Source organism: Ambystoma mexicanum, chromosome 4p (genome assembly GCF_040938575.1).
Source record: "Ambystoma mexicanum isolate Mex_15411 chromosome 4p, UKY_AmexF1_1, whole genome shotgun sequence".
In the NCBI taxonomy this organism is placed as follows: Eukaryota; Metazoa; Chordata; class Amphibia; order Caudata; family Ambystomatidae; genus Ambystoma; species Ambystoma mexicanum.
The window spans coordinates 1,159,071,392-1,159,091,477 of record NC_090927.1 but is presented as its reverse complement, the minus strand read 5'-3'; the positions used below and the strand labels follow the sequence as shown (position 1 = coordinate 1,159,091,477).

Here is a 20,086-nt window from a genome sequence, read left to right as displayed (position 1 = left end):
CCCTGAACAGAACCGGAAGTCCTCCAGGGCCAATTTCATGTGTAAGCCATGAACCACGTAGGCCAGGGCTCTCTGCAACCTGTGGCTCTCCAAAGGTTTTGGACTTATATTCCTGTGATCCCCCAACAGCCATTATGTTGTACAAGGATGACTGAACAGGCTCTGGGGGCCCATTTCAACAATGGTTGGGGACCCCTTTGCTCAGAGAGGAGAACAAAGTCTGGAGCCAGCCATGGAGACAAGGGGGTTAACAGCCGAAGATTATCACAAGATGGCCGGCCAGCCAGCAGGGAGATCTAACGCTAAACGTCACCTGAAAAGGAACCCAGCATTTTGGTGCTGGACTGCCCAAGTGGGTGGGACCAGACTGATATGCAAATGGATATTTCTCCTCTGTGAAAGGTACAGTGAGCTAAAACCTGGTTGTCAGAAGGGGCTAATGTAGAGAAAAGAAGTACCATAGAGGCATAAGGCGACACCCTGAAGGGCTCCAACAAATCCAGCTTGTAATGCACGCTCTGCAAAGCGCACATTTTAAAGTCCAGAATGAAAGGCAAAGATTGCTGTGTCATAAGACTGCCAACTGCCAACATTGGGGCAGTTACTGGGTGCCCCCCTAGAGGCCCACAGCCCATTTCAACATAAATGGTTGAAAGGTCTGCAATCCAGGAGTGGTGTGCCTTAACGCTAGTAAGACAGAGATCCTCCTCATCAGCATACTTGCAATTCCTTTCCTCTCACCCTCTGGCTAGCCTCCCTAGGCCCTCTTCCTACTCCCACCGGTGAGGCTAAGAACCTCCGGGTCATCTTCGACTCCACACTTTCCTTTTCTCCTCACATTTCTGACATCTCTAAGAAGTCAAATTACCGCCTGCACCTCTTCAGAGGTATTCTTACTTACCTCTGTTTCCCCCAGAAGCTCATTGTCTCTAGAACTCTGGTTCTCTCTAGGCTAGACTACTGCAACATCCTCTTTCTAAATCTGCCTGCTTCTACTCTCTGCCTTCTGCAACTCATCCAGAACAGGACTGCGAGACTTGTCCTTGGGCTCAAACCCAGGGATAGCATCTCTCCCGCACTGAAATCTCTGCACTGGCTCCCAGTGGCTACAAGGATTAAGTTTAAGACCCTGTGCATTGTCCATAACTCTCCCTTCGGAAATACCTTCCTACTCGAGCTCTTCGCTCCTTCACCTCCAACTCCCTCAGTGTCAGTCGCTTCTCCAAGCAACAAGTTGGTGGTAGATCTCTTTCTTCGGCAGGGGCTTCCCTCTGGAACAGCCTCCTTGCCTCCCTTGAACTTGAGGAGAAGCATTTCCGGTTCCGGAAGCAGCTCAAGACCTTCCTCTTTGCTTCTGCCTTCTTTCTTCCTCTCCCCTGCTGATCTATATCTGCTATCTGCTTCAGAAACTTTCTTTGGGTAAAACAACACAAAACCCCTTAGGAATCTCCTCGAGCGTGCTCATTTGGTCCAATATTGCCTGGTTATTTAAGCCCCAACTGATTGAAAGTACACCAACCACCACTGGTACTCAGACTAGCAATCATAATGAGGCCCTCCCATCCAAAGGAAACTTCTATGGCACACACACTGCACTGGAAATACTGCAGAGGATAAACTGTGACGTATAGGGACAATGTTGATTGTTTAAGATCAAAGACTCGTGAGTTAGTGTCCACCAGAAGAGATTTTTCAAAATGAATTGGTTTATGAAAGCCAGTATACCTTGCGGAGCGTGTCAGTCTCTTGCGTGCTTGATGAGGCCTTTTTTTGCTCTCTGTTAATCTCTGAAACTAATCTCATGATGGTTTCTCTGCTAGCCTTGGACTCTGTCTCGTGGACGTTGATGGTCTCTTCAAGGGTGAAAATCCGGCCTTTTAGGACTGCATTTTCCTTGTGCTGTTCACTAACCTATCAGAAAAATAAATAAAAAAAATAAACAATTTATTTTGGACTTGAGGCCACCAATCATTATTAAAGGCTAGTGAATAAACTTGCGACATTTTACAATAGCTCAGGAATTGATCAAGTTAACAAAATAACATAAACATAACATACAATTGAAATAGTTGATGGGTTCCTCACTGAAAAATGGATGCCGAGTCTAGCTGCTGTGACTTTAACTGTTGCACCAAAGTTTGTTGCATTTCAATCTCACCTCACCATGAATCACTCCCCACACATTTGTTGTCCAGTCTTCATGTTACATGTGTTGTAAATCTTTTCATTGTTCTTTTTAACTCCATGGGACGCAATCCTTTCCTGTAAGCCTACATAGGCACCATCAATCACTGCATAAACTCATGTGCAGTATCAAACCACTGTGTGCATGGGCTAATTTTCTTTCTGCTTCATCATTTTTTAATTACCAGACCACCTCATAAAATACAAAAACTAACAACCATACACCATGTGAAGTATCTAGGCAAATAACTACAATCAAAATACACTGCACAGGGTGCAAGCACACACGTTGCAATCAACCCCATGCGTGTATTCAAAACAAAACTGCAAACTTTGGTTGGCTAGTCATTACACAATGATCCTCCCTATTACAGGCGTCAATAAATAAGCAATCTGCTGTTCAGCCGCTCATTAAATAATACAAGTTACCAAATTGCCTACAAACTGAATTTGTTAATCTTAAATAATATGGGCTCAACTGATTGTTAGGGTTGTACTTGAGGAATAAGCTGTTTCTGTTCACTAAAGTGGTTGCTTTCCATTAAACAAGTACATGCTGTGTGCATCAAATAGTAGGCAATGTCCAATGAAAAATGCAGCTGCGCCTTATGCACTGCTATTGCAAAAGTCCATATGAACCGGTGCAAATGGTCCAAAGCCATGGTTATTTAGTACTGGAGGTGGGTTAAGATGCAGTATAAGAAAACTGTTGAAATTCAGTGAATAATCTTTAGTTGAGGCACAGTTAAGGTGAACCAATTCAACACAACAAAACCCATAAAAATTTGGCGGGTGTTCGGAGAGGCGACAATCTTAACTCGGGTTTCCTGTTAATGTCATTGTGTCTCAACTAAAGATTTTTCACTGAATTTCAAGTGTCTTGTTATGCTAGTCTTACTCACCTGTAGTAGTAAATAACGCTGGCCGCTTTGCACCAATTAAGTTAAAAACCATGGTCCACTTTGCCCCACTCCAGGTAATTTGGTCATGTCCAATGCAACTTTGCATCGTGCGCACTGGCCATGGCCTTCGGCTGTGGCCAGTGTCCCCTTTAGCAGCCAAAAACCCTCCCCCCCCCTTGCTATGGCCTTACGCTGTAGCCACTGCCAATTTGTAGCCATTAGGATAAAAGACCATAGCGCACCGGTCACACCCTTTGGCTTTGGCCAGTACCACTTTCCACCCATTAGGCCACTTTGCTTGTGGGCGCTTGCACATTTCTACTAATTAGGTTAAACGAGATGGCCTGTAACAGTAAAAGAGAGGACAGTGTTTTCCTTTTTTGTTAATTTTCTTTTATTCTAGTGAGAATTTCCCAGTGGGAAAATAGCGCAGAACTATTGGTGGTCCATCAGCGCAGGAATGATTTTCTTGGTGTGGCGAAAACACCTTCAAAATTAAAAATGTTTAAGCCCCCCTCAAACTACATATGCAACTTCCATCCTTTTTGGGTCTCCCCATATCTGCATGAAGAAAATCTGCCCACAACCCCTCTTCTAATATTGTTTTACCCCAATGTCTTCTGGTGATGCACTTCTGTTACCGCAGTCATTTCGCTCTTTATTTGCAGGAATCATGTGAGATTCCTACGGTAAAACGAAAATCATCTAACTAAAAAACACCCATCTAGTACTCCCAAAGTGTCATCCACTTTGACATACCCCACCAATACCCATACCTGATATGAACCCCCTTACCCTCCCCCAATTATTGAGCGCTTTTCGTTTTCCGTCCCCGTGAGATTATTGCAGAAACAGCTACCACTGAGCAAAAACAAAATAGTGGATTTTAATTTGTGAAAAGCCTTATTGCTGCAATGCCTCATGGGAGATATATAAACGTTGTTTGGACCAGGAGGCACCCCGTCTCCATTAATTTTCTAAAAACCTACTGTACAGATTTACACCAAATGGCAACAAGAAATATCTGCACTGCTTTCTGCACAACTTGTTCCTTAATTGTTGCTAATTTATCAGTGAGTGATTCTGGCAAAAGTCCTGCGGGAAGCCAAATAAGAAAAGTGTTAAGTATATTTGGAGGAGGCAAAGAGTGGTTTCGCATTAGGTAAGAAGATACATGGGTAGTTCGAGAGTTTGGGAAGGGCTGGAAAGCTGTTTTGAGGCTAATTGTTTGTTTTACCAAAGGGATTCCCGCTGCAAATGCACAAGACCAGCTTGGAAATAAAAACTTATCACGCAACTAGGCTGGTTAGGGGATAATAGGAGAGGGCCAAGGAGGATTTACAAAGTGAGGGGATATAGAAAGGAGGAGTGGTGTGGATAGGTAGTGGTAGGGGGAAAGGTGAAGACTTTAAAATTATCAAGAATCTTTCCATTGCGTAGTAATCTGCAAACGCTGCATTGTGTTCATGCTCTTTTAGTTGTATTGCTGCAACATGGGCAGTGGCCATGGATAATGGGACCTGGTTAGTTACTAGTGAGGGGGATATGGGACACTGCCATAGTGGCAACTTTGACAAGGGCAGTGCCTTTGGCCCTGTCCTGGGAACCGCCCTTAGTCATCCAGTGAACCCACTAGGCATGTCCATTACTTGGACGCAGAAGGAGCCTTCGGCTATACCCGGTAATCTTCAATTCCTCCAAAAGGCATGGCTTACAACATGCATTTACAAGAGGGAGACATGTTGAATCCAAGAGCTCAGGTAGTGTGCCCCTGCTCATGGGGCCCTGCAAGCCACAAATTGAATCACACATGGAGACAGGTAACACATTTTGCAGACTATGCTCCAAGGCAACTGCAACACTGGCAAAGGGAAACTAGCAATCCCAATAGCAGAGTAGGGGAGCACACATACAGAGAAGACCAACCACTGTTCAGTCCTGCGGTGCAATCATGGGATTGAGCTGCTGTGGAGACAAAGTCCCCTGTCTCCCAGATGGTGGATTTCCACTTTTGAGCCTTTGGTGTGTCGAGCCCAAGCTCAATCCGTAGTCTTAGTAGGTTCACATGGAGAATTGGTAGTCTGAACACAAACCCACAAATCAGGGGGCCCATTCCTGATTGCATCCACTTGCAGCCTCGGGAAGGACATGAAATCAGGATGGTAGAGTAGGCGTCTTCTGGAAAGCACAGAGAGAGACATGGTGAGAGACAATCGGAGGAAAGATGAGTAAGAGAATAGAGCAGAGAGAGGAAAGGAAGAGAAGAATCCAGAGAGAGAAAGAGACATTGTGAGAGTGAGGGGAATGATGGAGGAAGAACTAGAGAGGAAGAGAGAGAAAGAGAAGACGGAATACATTGAGACAGGGATAGAGAGCGGAGTGAGGAGGAGAAACATCAAGATAGAGAGGTTGAAGTGGAGGAAGAGGACTGTAGAGAGAGAGAGAGAAGTGAAGGGAGAGGATGATGTAGGAAAATGGATGACAGAGCAGAATAGGAAGGAACATGACTAAGGAAGGAAGGAGTGCACAAGAAGGAATAGGGGAGAAAAGACAGCACTACAAAGGAGGTAAATGGAGAAGTGTTAAATAACTGGTTGAGAACACTGCTCCAGACATGGTGAAGCAGGTGGCAGTCAAAGGGCCAGATAGGTGAATAGAGTCCAATGGAGGCCAACCCTGAGATTAAGAGTATCCACCTTCAAAGTATTACCAGGAGAGGAGTGTGTGCTGTCCCCAAAAAGCTAGACAACGGGCTCATTAGAAGGCCTAGGGTACCAGGCTAGTGGTTACTCATAGCAGACTTCATGAGGGTCAACACAACATCCAGTTGAATGATGAGGCAGCCAAGAAAAACCAAAATCAAGAAAGAAGAGAGCACTAAAAAATCATTAGAGACTGAATGACCATTTGATCCAGACAGTACACATGCCTTGACCTAGAAAGAGAGGGGCAGACGCATGTCTACAGCTCTAAAAGAAGTGACAAGCAAAATAAAACCTCTTCATAGGTCATTCTGATCCTTACCCAAACACTATTTGTACTAATGAAGTTCCATATGTCTTTCCTCTGGTATTCCTCTCCCAGAATCACTGTGATGACAAGAAAAGAATCAAGTGAACCCGAAATAGTTTTGAGTCATCTGTTGATCTACTAGGCTGTCACGCCGCCCTAAGTGAATACAATGGGTCAAGTGGGTCTAACACACAGTGCAGTTCACAAGCAGCAATGGCACTGGGCATGAAAAAACATGGAACAGGCAGGGTATGTCTGGGTCAGTGTAAACCACAAGCCGTTCAAGGCAGAAGCCATAACTGTTCCTTTGTCTCTGGGTTGCTGTGAGACCAGGACCAGTGCCTCAAAGGATAAGATGAGAACTTATTCTTCCCTTCCCAGCCAGGAAGGATGCAAGAGAGCGCTTGTAATGCTACATCTTTCAGCAGGCAGAGTTCTGGGTATCAGTGTATCACCAGGCCGGCAGGGCTTGGTCAAACAGCAGTCACCCCAAAACCACCCCTTGGATGGTTAGGGAAGGAGCTTGCCTCCTTCTTAGAAGTCTATATCTTCACCTCTATGGAAGATTACCTTGGAGCAGACTGTATCCCCAACACAGTTCCAGATGAATACTTGCACAGTAGTCCAAAGATGAATCTAGTAAAAGTAGAGTCCAGGAGGATTGGTTCCCTCCTATCCTTCTGTAAGGTGTCTAATCTTAGGAGCGGTTTTCATAATCTTCTGCTTGGTGATGTCATACCCAGAGTGTTTTGTCTGCAGGAAATGGAAAAGCAGACAGGAAATTTGGCAGCAGTAGCAAAATAGTGGGACCTGTGAGAAACCAGAAGGTGTCTCACAGACTAGTCCCTGAGGATCTGTCATCCAGTGTAACGCTCACCTGATTCCCGTAGAGGCGCCGGTCTTGACTGGGCGTATACCGTATCTTCAAAGGTGATGTGTAACACACGGCTGGCTCTTTGGGCTGGACCTCTGTGCACTGTATGTCTGGCTCGAAGGGTAAGATGTCTGCAGATAGAAAATGTGGCATCAATGAACTGGGTTATTGAATGTCTCTCTCTTCTTCCCTTTCTCTTCTCCTGTAGAACCCCAAAGGTTAACGCTCTCACCTTAGGTAAGGGAACGCCGTGCTCTCCATCTGCCTCGAGGCAGGGTGCTGTAACCAGTTTCTTCACTGGATAAGGGGAGCAGGCCTCTTGACTTCAGAGGACTGCTGTCCGTCGTTTACTGCACGAACGGTAAGTTTCGAGTAATTCTAATGCCTTTAAAGTCTTTAGTAATGATGTCTCTTGTTTTGCAGGGTTCCGGCGATGGCGGATGGCGGGCTGAAGTGAGTTGAAGATGGAGCCCGTGTGATGAATAGAAGCGCCTGGAAGCACGTAAGTAAGCGCTTGTTGCCTGCTTCACGATGCGCTCTAACTGTCTTTTTATTTTGTAGGTACAAGTTCGGGGCGGCTGCAGGGTGCCGGAATACCCACTTGGTTAGATGTGGAAAGGAGTAATGGCACGTGAGTATTAAAGTTCCCCAATGTCTTTAAACGCACCTTGTTTTGTCTTTCAGATGCGGGATGCAGCACCGAAGGCCTCCGGAGCGTGCAAAGAGTTGGTAAGCTTTTGTCTTTCAGATGCCGGAATGCAGTGTGAAGACTTCCGGAGCGCACGAAGAGTAGGTAAGCCTTTGTCTTTCAGATGCCGGAATGCAGCGCGAGGCGTTGGTGACAGCCGATGGACCAGGTAAGTGAAGAGCTGTCACTGAAGACCGTAATGCTAACCTGTTCTTTCTTGTCTTTATAGGTGTTGCTGAAGACTGGATTCAGAATGGTAAGCCTTTTTCCTTAGGCCCAGGATCAGATGCAGAAGACACGATGAGCGTTCTGCTGCTGAGGATGCAGAATAACGCAAAGCAAGATTCATCCATCGGGTGTGGTTTAAATAGCCTCCTGTAGTGCTTAGGTGTCTCCTTCCACAGCCACGCCTAGGTAAGAAAAGAGTTCCTGCTTTCCAGAAGAGTTCCAGTGTTCTGAATCTAGGGAGTGGCTCCTGCCCCACCCAACAGGAAAAGTAGTTCCAAACAGAAGAGGATCAGAGACTCAACTGGCAGGCAAGTAAGCAGCATGGTCTGCTGCAGGTAAGTCCACCCAAGCATTATGAGCCCGGCGCTTCCAGCGCTGGGACTGGGCATATTTATGAGCCTGGTGCCACTGGCGCCAGGACTGGGTCCAAAAGGTCCCAATTGGGACTGGTTGGCACTCAGAACCTGGGTTATGGATCTGCTTCCAAGGGAGTTGGGAAAACCCTGACCTTTTGGGAGCAGAGATCATGACATCCAGGGAGCCAGGACACGGCCATCGCTTTTGGATCCAGTTCCTAGGGTGGACCAGTGTGGGAGGATCACCTGGATGAGGGGTCTTCGGGGAGTGGTAGTGGGGCACCGGATGGCGAGACGCGGTATCCCTCCCCCTGTAACACCTTTCCCCATCCTACCAGGACTTTACCCCCTCCTCCTTTTCCCTACACAAACAGCTTCTCGTGTACAGCACACTCTGGGAGAACACAGACTCACACCAGAGCATTACACCTGACAAGTCGAAATTCTGTGGTCCAACAGAGTCAGGAAATTATGGTTAATGACTGACTCCCATTAAACATCCCCACACGGATAAAAGGCAGAGCCAGAGAGCACACTCTGAGCAAGGCAAAGCACACAAAGGAATAGCATTTTCCAGACAGCAACTGAACGAGGGGAGAAAGGTGGCAAACGGAGAGGGGAAAGCAAGGAGGGAGATAGCCTTGACTGTTCCATCAAGAAACCATAACTTTCCTGAAACCTTCACATTGAAAAGTGTAAGGCTGGGAATCCAGACTAAAGAGTCCTGCATAGTGTGTCAAAGATACCCAGGGCCCTCCTGCATGACCGAGCGAGTCGGGGAGGAGCAGCAGCTGGCGTGGTACCGTCCTTGGCTCCAGAATCAAAGCAGTGCCAGAAAAATCAACAAAGCCGGTGTGTTGGGGGGTCCGATGCAAGACCGGTCTGTGTTGAAGTCAAGGTTGCAAGCGGCCTACATTTTATGAGCAATGCAAGAGCAAAGAATTAAGGCATGTGATGAAAGATGCGAGTAAAGCTCAATTGCTGATGGATGTTTGAACTTTAATGCAAAATCGCAAAGGTGTGAAAAAAAGTAACAGAGTGGTCCGGCACCGCGGCTGTGCTTCACGGAAGGTCTCTGTAAGGTATCCAGCCAAGAAGGGGCAGAAACTAAAGTAAGAACATTGTGTGAAGTGAATCAAAGTGGTCCTGCAATGGTTTAAGCAAAACCCATCGTACATTCGAAAGTCTTTGATTTTTGATATGAAGAGGAAAATGTAGAAAGTGAGAATACATGGTGCATGCCCAATCTTGGGAGTCCAATTGTGAATATTGGGCTATAAGAGTCCTGGCCCGAACGAGGGAGAAGTATGCAGTAAGGGCAAAAGAACCCTCTTTTTTGGTGGGGGCCTGACTCAGGAGGGTTTAGGCAAATATTTCAAAAAAAGGAACATGGAGTCAAAGGCTACACTTGTCAGTGACGCTAAGGTGGTTTGTCTTAAAATGTGCAGTGGAGCTTTGGATACCGAATATCAGTATGCTCTTCCAGAAAAAGTGGAGACAGTTAAATTCTGAAATTTATTAGTTCACATCCGATAAAAGAGTATTTAAAATAATGACATATACCGTCCTGGGCACAAAGAGGTATTGTATATAGATCACAATACTTTGTACATATTTCAGTGGGTTAGTACAATTCAAGTGACTGTGATTTTATGTATTGCTAATAATAAGGCAGTACACAAGCATGGTCGACACACAAACAATTGAGGTGTTTCTGGTGCGGTGGATGGGTGGAGAAGACCAGCGGTTGGAGTGGTCGTGACCTGCTGGTGATGGCACCGCACTGTCGTCAGAACTGAGGGAAATTGGAGCACAAAGGTGCCGTAAGAATGACGTGTGCCTGTAATTGGTAAAAACATAGGATGGGATGTTAGATCTGGGGTTCATTGAAAAAGTCAAAGTAAAATTGCACAAAAGGAGGACACTGCAGGAAGAACAGCCTACCTAAGGTAGTTCAAGCCTCTTGACTGTTTGTTGTTGAAGGTGCCGGCGGTTGAGTGCCTGGCGTGTTGATTGTAGTCCGCAAAGTGGATAGGTGATCTCTGTGGTTGCTGAAGAGATTCAAAAGAGATGTGTGGTTCAAGGGAACTGGCACATTGAATGTGATATAGACAAAGGGGGTAAAGCAAGGGATAATATTACCTTGCAGGATCGATCTTGAGTTCAAGTCGAAGAAGTGGCGGGAGCCGGTGTTTAATGGCTACGTCTAGTGACTGTGGGAGTCCTGTTGAAAAGGGACAAAGATGTATGTAATACAGGGTACGTATAGCTAGCTGCAGAGGTAAGCGTGACTAAGTAAAGCCTGAGTGAAGGCAGACATACATGCAGAGACAGGGGCCATGCCCAGTCTTATGACAAAACTCGAGGAATGAAATATGTTGATTTCTAAATTTGCTAGTTCACATGGTTTATGTGATCACCCGTGATATTTGCATGGGATATAGGTGAATGCCGAATTTGTATGGGCTTAGAGCATGCAGCTGGTTTGGAGGATTGCTGATCGTGCTTATGGCTCGATAGTACACGTAAAATAATTTGACCATGAGGGGCCATGTTGTAACTTAGTGAAATAGCTGTGGTCCCGGTAGCCAAGTAAGGACAAACAAATGCGCGGAGAACAGGGAGTCCTAGTGCTTACCTCTCAGCGAGCTGTATCAGTGGCTTGCGTTGTTGTCTGAATGGTGCGCATGCGTGATAGCTGGAATATATGAGACCGTTTCTAAGTTAAGCGAGACACGATGCGCATGTGCATACGAAAAGTGTAGCTATGTAGAGCATGGGTGGTATTTCTGTAATGGCGGTATCGTCGGGAATGGTCAGTGCATCATGGCTCGATACGTGCACTTGATTAAAGACAGTTTTCACAAGATGGAGTGTCATTTGGATTGTCCTTTTGCCAAAACGTGTGTTTCTCGTAAAAGGTCATTTAGATGTTAATGTACATACAAGGAATTATCATTTCATCAAACCATGCGTTTTTGTTAAAAATACAACCATTTTGCAGAAAATGAGGAAATATACAAAAATGCTCAAAAATTATTAAATAGAGAAACATAAATACATTGCTCCTTGGAAAGGCCACAAATAGCCAGGGTGAAGGGAATAGAGACCCATTTTGTTGACAGAAACGATCATTTTAGTTGGTAGTACATAGAACAATATTGCAATGTAAATAAATGAAGATAAGTTACAAAGGACAGAGTAGAGAAAGGGAAGAAGGAATAAATTCATCATGGGAATTTGTGGATAGAACCCATGTTTGTGTTCGTATGTTTGTTGACTAGTAGGTGGTTAAAAAACAACAACAGGTGTTTAAAGCAGCAGTCGAGAGGGAAAAATGAGGGGTACTCGATCATTTGTTGAAAAACAAGTTCCATTCAATTGATATATTCAGGCCATTATTGGCAGAGTCAATTCGGTAGATCCATTTTTGTTCCAGTTTACGTAGTGCGAGATCTCTGTTGCCTCCACGGAATGGATTGTTGACTGTTTGGAGTACTACCCAGAAAAGATCGTTATGGCTGTGTTTTTTCAATTTGTAGTGAGCCACTAGGGGCTTGTCATCGACTAGATTTTTAAGGCAGGAGCGATGTTCGCAGATTCGTTGTTTTATCTCTCTCTTACATTTCCCAATGTAAATTAGATCACAGGGACACTTAATGGCGTATACGGACCATTTTGTTTTACAGTTGGTGAAATTGGGAAAGGTCCATCTTATGTCTTTAAGGTCAATGTGTTTTATGTTGTTGGTCAGGGAACATACTGAACACTTACCACATCTGAAATTACCTCTGACGGGGGGGTGGGGATTCCAAAGGGTAGTTTGGGAGATGTTTTCTTTTGTCTTATCTTCGTAGGTATGCACCAGGCGGTCTTTAAGGTTTCTGTTCCGTGTAAATGCAAATCTAGGTTTCATGGGTTTAAAATCTTCTGTGTGGAGTGTATCCCAATGACGAAGAATGGTTTTTTTGAGGGGATTGCTGATGGAAGTGAATGTGGTTACACATGTCATCTTGGTTTTGTCTTGTTCCTTGGGTGCTGGTGTGAGGCATCTCTCTCTGCTGGTATGTTTTGCTCTTCTGCGAGCTTGACGTATGATGTGACTCGGGTATCCACGTTCTTTAAGCCGGGTACTTAGATCATTACTTGTGGTTTTGTAGTCTTCATCTGTACTGCTGTTTCTTCTCAGTCTGAGAAACTGGCCAAATGGAAGATTTGTCTTGAGGCCTGCTGGATAAAAGCTGCTATATTCTAGGAGAGTATTTTTGGAGGTAGGTTTCCTGTAGAGGGTAGTAGCTAGACAATTGTCGGAAGCTTTGTAGATGTCCAAGTCTAGAAAGGGAATCCTGCTGAGATTGTAGTTGATTGTGAATTTTATGCATGGGTTACGTGCATTTATCCAATCTTTAAAAGTGTACAGTTGTTCGGGGGTGTCTTTCCAGGTCATGAAAACATCATCGATGTACCTGCACCAACATCCAATGGAGTCCTTAAATGGGTTGGACTCGTGGTAGATGGATTGTTGTTCGAATGTGTCCATGAAGAGATTTGCCACGTCCGGGGCAAAAGTCGCCCCATGCTGGTGCAGTGACATTGTTGGTAAAACGTTTCCTCATAGATAAAATAGTTTTCCATCAAGGCTATCCTAGTACATTCTAACAGGAATGAAGTAGGCGGGTCCAGGTGTGGTCTTCTGTTCAAGTAGGTCGCTAGGGCAGTTATACACTCTAATTGAGGTATACTAGTGTAGAGTGACTCTACATCTAGAATCACCAATAAGTCATTACTGCCTACAGTTACTGTTCTTAACTTCTTTATCATTGCTGTGGTGTCTTGAATGTATGATGGCATACAGCTAATGAATGGTCTCAGGAAGTGATCGATGTAGATTGAAAGAGGTTCGAGGATAGACCCCATGCCAGCGACTATTGGGTGGCCTGGGGGGACATCAGCATCTTTGTGTACTTTTGGAAGCAGATAGAAGGCGGGGATGATTGGATGACGATTTATCAGAAAGGACTTTTCGTCTTCGTCTATCCAACCCTCTTGCCAAGCATGGCACATCAAGCTCTCAATTTCCGCCAATAGTCTAGCAGTGGGATTTGTAGGTATCTGTCTGTAAAACTTGGTATCGGATAATTGTCTGTTGACCTCATTGTTGTACAGGACCCGACTCCAAAAGACAATACCTCTGCCTTTGTCTGCCGGTTTAATTATGAAAGTATGGTTACTTTCTAATGATTTGAGAGCCAGGCGTTGTTTTCTAGTGAGGTTGGGCCTCATTACGACCCAGGCGGTAAGGGGTTTACGGCAGCGTAAACAGCGCCGACCCTTACCGCCTGATTCCGAGGTCCCTTAGCGCCATGGAGGATTTAACACATGCTTTTAGCAGGTGTTAAAATCCATGGCGCTAAGGGACCTTTTTGTTAATTACGCCACCGTAATTTACGGTGGCGTAATTAACGCCTTCCCCACTCCCATTATGCCCTATGGGGCAAAAATGGGAATGGGGAAGGGTAAATGGGGATTGGGGACTTACCGCCCCGCCAACCTCGGAATGGGGCGGTAAGTCCGCCAACCACCATGGCGTAAACATAGTTTACGCCATGGTGGTAAAGGTACGACCCAGGCGGTAACTTACCGCCTGGGTCGTAATGAGGCCCGTTGTCTGTGTACTGGGTTTTCTTGTTGTCGAAAATCTTGTACCTTTCCAGTAAAAGGCGGTTTTCAAAAGTGAGGATCTCCGGGCACACCATAGATGCTAGCGGTGTGAAGGATGATGGTGGTCTTAGTCCGGTTGTTTTTGGTGGTTCTTTTTCAGGACTATCTCGAAAGAAATAGCGAAGGCGGATAGTTCTGAAGAACTTTCGTAATTCAACTTCTGTACTGAATGTATCTGGCTGTGTTGTAGGTATGAAACTCAGACCCTTGCTGAGGATGTTTATTTCATCAGAGGACAGGATGTGATCACTTAAATTGAAAATCGGAATCACCATGTCTGGGGTGGTGGGACATCCCTCGAGTATTCCTCGACACCCCAAGGTTCATGAAGAAATATACCGTCGTCGGGAACAAGTGTTCACGAGAATGGATCATCCTAGTAATCGAGACAGCAGAGGAGGAAGCTAAGATCCAAAAAGAAGAACTGAAAACCCTTGAAGAGAAAATTAAAACAGACTGTGTAATTTCAGAGATCAAAACCCAATTGGAAAAATAGAAGAAGAAATAACCAAATTTAAGAAGTTCACAATTGATAAAAAGCTTTGGAAATTGCAAAATGATATTAAATACTACAAAGAAGAGAAAACCTATCCTTATCTTGTTGCAGGTTTTTTTGACCAACTGAACCAAACAGCGTCAAATAATAGGCAAAATCCACGAAGAAAGAACAAGAAATTCGAGGCCTTCTCTAATAGTTCCCACAGTAGCGACTCTGACTCTACAACTAGTGGTCAATCAGCGCCGAACCCAGGCCAAAATCAACAACCACAATTTTTTCAATCAAGGGCGCGGGAGACGTGGACGACCAAGATATCAAGGACCCCACCAAATGCGAACCCGCCAATGGGTCCCACCACCCCAGACATGGTGATTCCGATTTTCAATTTAAGTGATCACATCCTGTCCTCTGATGAAATAAACATCCTCAGCAAGGGCCTGAGTTTCATACCTACAACACAGCCCCGATAGATTCAGTACAGACGTTGAATTACGAAAGTTCTTCATAACTATCCGCCTTCGCTATTTCTTTCGAGATAGTCCCGAAAAAGAACCACCAAAAACAACCGGACTAAGACCACCAACATCCTTCACACCGCTAGCATCTATGGTGTGCCCGGAGATCCTCACTTTTGAAAACCGTATTCTACTGGAAATGTACAAGATTTTCGACAACGAGAAAACCCAGTACACAGACAACCTCACTAGAAAACAATGCCTGGCTCTCAAATCATTAGAAAGTGAACATACTTTCATAATTAAACCAGCAGACAAAGGCGGAGGTATTGTCCTTTGGAGTCGGGTCCTGTACAACAATGAGGTCAACAGACAATTATCCAATACCAAGTTTTACAGACAAATACCTACGAATCCGACTGCTAGACTATTGGCAGAAATTGAAAGCTTGATGTGCCATGCTTGGCAAGAGGGTTGGATAGACGAAGACGAAAAGTCCTTTCTGATAAATCGTCATCCAATCATCCCCGCCTTCTATCTGCTTCCAAAAGTACACAAAGATGCTGATGTCCCCCCAGGCCGCCCAAAATTGTCACTGGCATTGGGTCTATCCTCGAACCTCTTTCAATCTACATCGATCACTTCCTGAGACCATTAATTAGCTGTATGCCATCATACATTCAAGACACCACAGCAATGATAAAGAAGTTAAGAACTGTAACTGTAGACACTAATGATTTATTGGTGACTCTAGATGTAGAGTCACTCTACACTAGTATACCTCAATTAGAGTGTATAACTGCCCTAGCGACCTACTTGAACAGAAAACCACGCCTGGACCCGCCTACTTCATTCCTGTTAGAATGTACTAGGATAGCCTTGATGGAAAACTATTTTATCTATGAGGAAACGTTTTACCAACAATGTCACGGCATGAGCATGGGGGCGACTTTTGCCCCCGACGTGGCAAATCTCTTCATGGACACATTCGAACAACAATCCATCTACCACGAGTCCAACCCATTTAAGGACTCCATTGGATGTTGGTGCAGGTACATTGATGATGTTTTCATGACCTGGAAAGACACCTCAGAACAACTGTACACTTTTAAAGATTGGATAAATGCACGTAACCCATGCATAAAATTCACAATCAACTACAATCTCAGCAGGATTCCCTTTCTAGACTTGGACATCTACAAAGCTTCCGACAATTGTCTAGCTACTACCCTCTACAGGAAACCTACCTCCAAAAATACTCTCCTAGAATATAGCAGCTTTCATCCAGCGGGCCTCAAGACAAATCTTCCATTTGGCCAGTTTTTCAGACTGAGAAGAAACTGCAGTACAGATGAAGACTACAAAACCAAAAGTAATGATCTAAGTACCCGGCTTAAAGAACGTGGATACCCGAGTCACATCATATGTCAAGCTCGCAGAAGAGCAAAACATACCAACATAGAGAGATGCCTCACACCAGCACCCAAGGAACAAGACAAAACCAAGATGACATGTGTAACCAAATTCACTTCCATCAGCAATCCCCTCAAAAAAACATTCTTCATCATTGGGATACACTCCACACAGAAGATTTTAAACCCATGAAACCTAGATTTGCATTTACACGGAACAGAAACCTTAAAGACCGCATGGTGCATACCTACGAAGAAAAGACAAAAGAAAAAATCTCCCAAACTACCCTTTGGAATCTCCCCCCCATTCGAGGTAATTTCACATGTGGTAACTGTTCAGTATGTTCCCTGACCAACAACATAAAACACATTGACCTTAAAGACATAAGATGGACCTTTCCCAATTTCATCAACTGTAAAACAAAATGGTCAGTATACGCCATTAAGTGTCCCTGCGATCTAATTTACAATGGGAAATGTAAGAGAGAGATAAAACAACGAATCTGCGAACATCGCTCCTGCCTTAAAAATCTAGTCGATGACAAGCCCCTAGTGGCTCACTACAAATTGAAAAAACACAGCCATAACGATCTTTTCTGGGTAGTACTCCAAACAGTCAACAATCAATCCCGTGGAGGCAACAGAGATCTCGCACTACATAAACTGGAACAAAAATGGATCTACCGACTTGACTCTGCCAATAATGGCCTGAATATATCAATTGAATGGAACTTGTTTTTCAACAAATGATCGAGTACCCCTCATTTTTCCCTCTCGACTGCTGCTTTAAACACCTCTTGTTGTTTTTTAACCACCTACTAGTCAGCAAACATACGAACACAAACATGGGTTCTATCCACAAATTCCCATGATGAATTTATTCCTTCTTCCCTTCCTCTACTCTGTCCTTTGCAACTTATCTTCATTTATTTACATTGCAAAATTGCTCTATGTACTACCAACTAAAATGATCGTTTCTGTCAACAAAATGGGTCTCTATTCCCTTCACCCTGGCTATTTGTGGCCTTTCCAAGGAGCAATGTATTTATATGTTTCTCTGTTTAATAATTTGTGAGCATTTTTGTATATTTCCTCATTTTCTGCAAAATGGTTGTATTTTTAACAAAAACGCATGGTTTGATGAAATGATAATTCCTTGTATGTACATTAACATCTAAATGACCTTTTACGAGAAACACACGTTTTGGCAAAAGGACAATCCAAATGACACTCCATCTTGTGAAAACTGTCTTTAATTAAGTGCACGTATCGAGCCATGATGCACTGACCATTCCCGACGATACCGCCATTACAGAAATACCACCCATGCTACGCTATTCGTATGCACATGCGCATTGTGTCTCGCTTAACTTAGAAACGGTCTCATATATTCCAGCTATCACGCATGCGCACCATTTAGACAACAACGCAAGCCACTGATACAGCTCGCTGAGAGGTAAGCACTAGGACTCCCTGTTCTCCACGCATTTGTTTGTCCTTACTTGGCTACCGGGACCACAGCTATTTCACTTAGTTACAACATGGCCCCTCACGGTCAAATTATTTATCGTGTACTATCGAGCCATAAGCACGATCAGCAATCCTCCAAACCAGCTGCATGCTCTAAGCCCATACAAATTCGGCATTCACCTATATCCCATTCAAATATCACGGGTGATCACTTAAACCATGTGAACCAGCAAATTTAGAAACATATTTCATTCCTCGAGTTTTGTCATAAGACTGGGCATGGCCCCTGTCTCTGCATGTATGTCCGCCTCCACTCGGGCTTTACTTAGTCACGCTTACCTCTGCAGCTTGCTATACGTACCCTGTATTACATACATCTTTGTCCCTTTTCAACAGGACTCCCACAGTCACTAGACGTAGCCATTAAACACCGGCTCCCACCACTTCTTCGACTTGAACTCAAGATCGATCCTGCAAGGTAATATTATCCCTTGCTTTACCCCCTTTCTCTATATCACATTCAATGTGCCAGTTCCCTTGAACCACACAAATCTCTTTTGAATCTCTTCAGCAACCACAGAGATCACCTATCCACTTTGCGGACTACAATCAACACGCCAGGCACTCAACCGCCGGCACCTTCAACAACAAACAGTCATGACGCTTGAACTACCTTAGGTAGGCTGTTCTTCCTGCAGTGTCCCCCTTTTGTGCAATTTTACTTTGACTTTTCCAATGAACCCCAGATCTAACACCCCATCCTATGTTTTTACCAATTACAGGCGCACGTCATTCTCCTTACGGCACCTTTGTGCTCCAATTTCCCTCAGTCTTGACGACAGTGCGGTGTCATCACCAGCAGGTCACGACCACTCCAACCGCTGGTCTTCTCCACCCATCCACCGCACCAGAAACACCCCAATTGTTTGTGTGTCGACCATGCTTGTGTACTGCCTTATTATTAGCAATACATAAAATCACAGTCACTTGAATTGTACTAACCCACTGAAATATGTACAAAGTATTGTGAGCTATATGGACGGTATATGTCATTATTTTAAATACTCTTTTATCGGATGTGAACTAATAAATTTCAGAACTTAACTGTCTCCACTTTTTTCTGGAAGAGCATACTGATATTCAGTATCCAAAGCTCCACTGCACTTTTTAAGACAAACCACCTTAGCGTCACTGACAAGGGTAGCCTTTGACTCCATGTTCCTTGTTTCAATATATTTGCCGAACGAGGGAGATCCATGGCCCGGGCCCAATCGAGAGAGACCAATTGTGAACATTTTGCTAAAGGTGTCCGAGCCCGAACGAGGGAGATCCCTGGTCTGAGCCCGATCGATGGAGAACAATTGTGGAGATTGTGCTAATGGGGTCAGAGCCTGAACGAGGGAGATCTATGGTCTGAGCCTGATCGAGGGAGACCAATTGTGAACATTCTGGTAAAAAAGGGTCCGAGTCTGAAGAAGGGATACCCATGATGAACACTGGAAGCGAAAATGTGTGAATGTGAAAATCCTGATAAGAAAGGAACTTGGGTGGCTTGTTTGTTACGACAGGCCTTGTGTAGTAAGAGACTGTTATTGGGAAAAAGGCTTTGGCGGAAGGCCCTGTTGCCTATGCTTTGAACTGTATCCTTGTGGCAGAAAGCCAGAGTGTGTACTAAGCTCGAACGTGCTGCCTTAAGCCGTGCTGAAAACGTGAGGAAGGGAAGCCAACTGCTTAACTATCCTGACACTTTATTTCTTGAACACTTTTCTTTTTGAATACACTATTGTCCCACACGATTTGTATTTAGAAGGATTGGCAATAGGCCCCTTTTAATTTGACAAAGACTCAACTAGGAATGCGTTAATATTTGATGGTCGTTGCTTGCGCCCATCCTTAGATTGAGCCTTCAATAGGCTTTCAACCAACCCATTGAAGTTCAATAAACACTCTTGACCTTTGATCACTTGTGTCTGTATTGATTGATTTAATGTTTGTAGAGGGCTACATTTCCCATGGGCCCCACTGTTTGATACCATGCAATCCTTACGGACCCCTCTGTGGACTGCAACTCTCTACTGAGCTACTCTAACTCTGCCTCTTCCTCTGTCTGCCTACATCAAAAGGACTCCAGTAATCATTACCCTGGTGTGAGTTCCTTTGGCCTTGTCAGGACTGGCCTTTTGAAGCAACAACCTTCTCCCTTACCCCTGGGGCAGGATCTGCCTCCCTGGAAGGAACTCTTGGCAAGAGAAAACAAAGGCTGTAGCTGCGACTGAACCTATATG

General features: G+C 44.6%; 1 protein-coding gene across 1 annotated transcript in view; it reads right to left on the bottom strand.

The window, feature by feature from the left end:
* Positions 1-20,086, bottom strand: part of CCDC170 (coiled-coil domain containing 170) — a 466,382-nt gene that overhangs the window by 188,127 nt on the left and 258,169 nt on the right. The window contains exon 7 of the mRNA XM_069606775.1: positions 1,726-1,911. Coding sequence (XP_069462876.1) covers positions 1,726-1,911 — 186 coding nt within the window. The remainder of the gene's footprint in view (positions 1-1,725; positions 1,912-20,086) is intronic.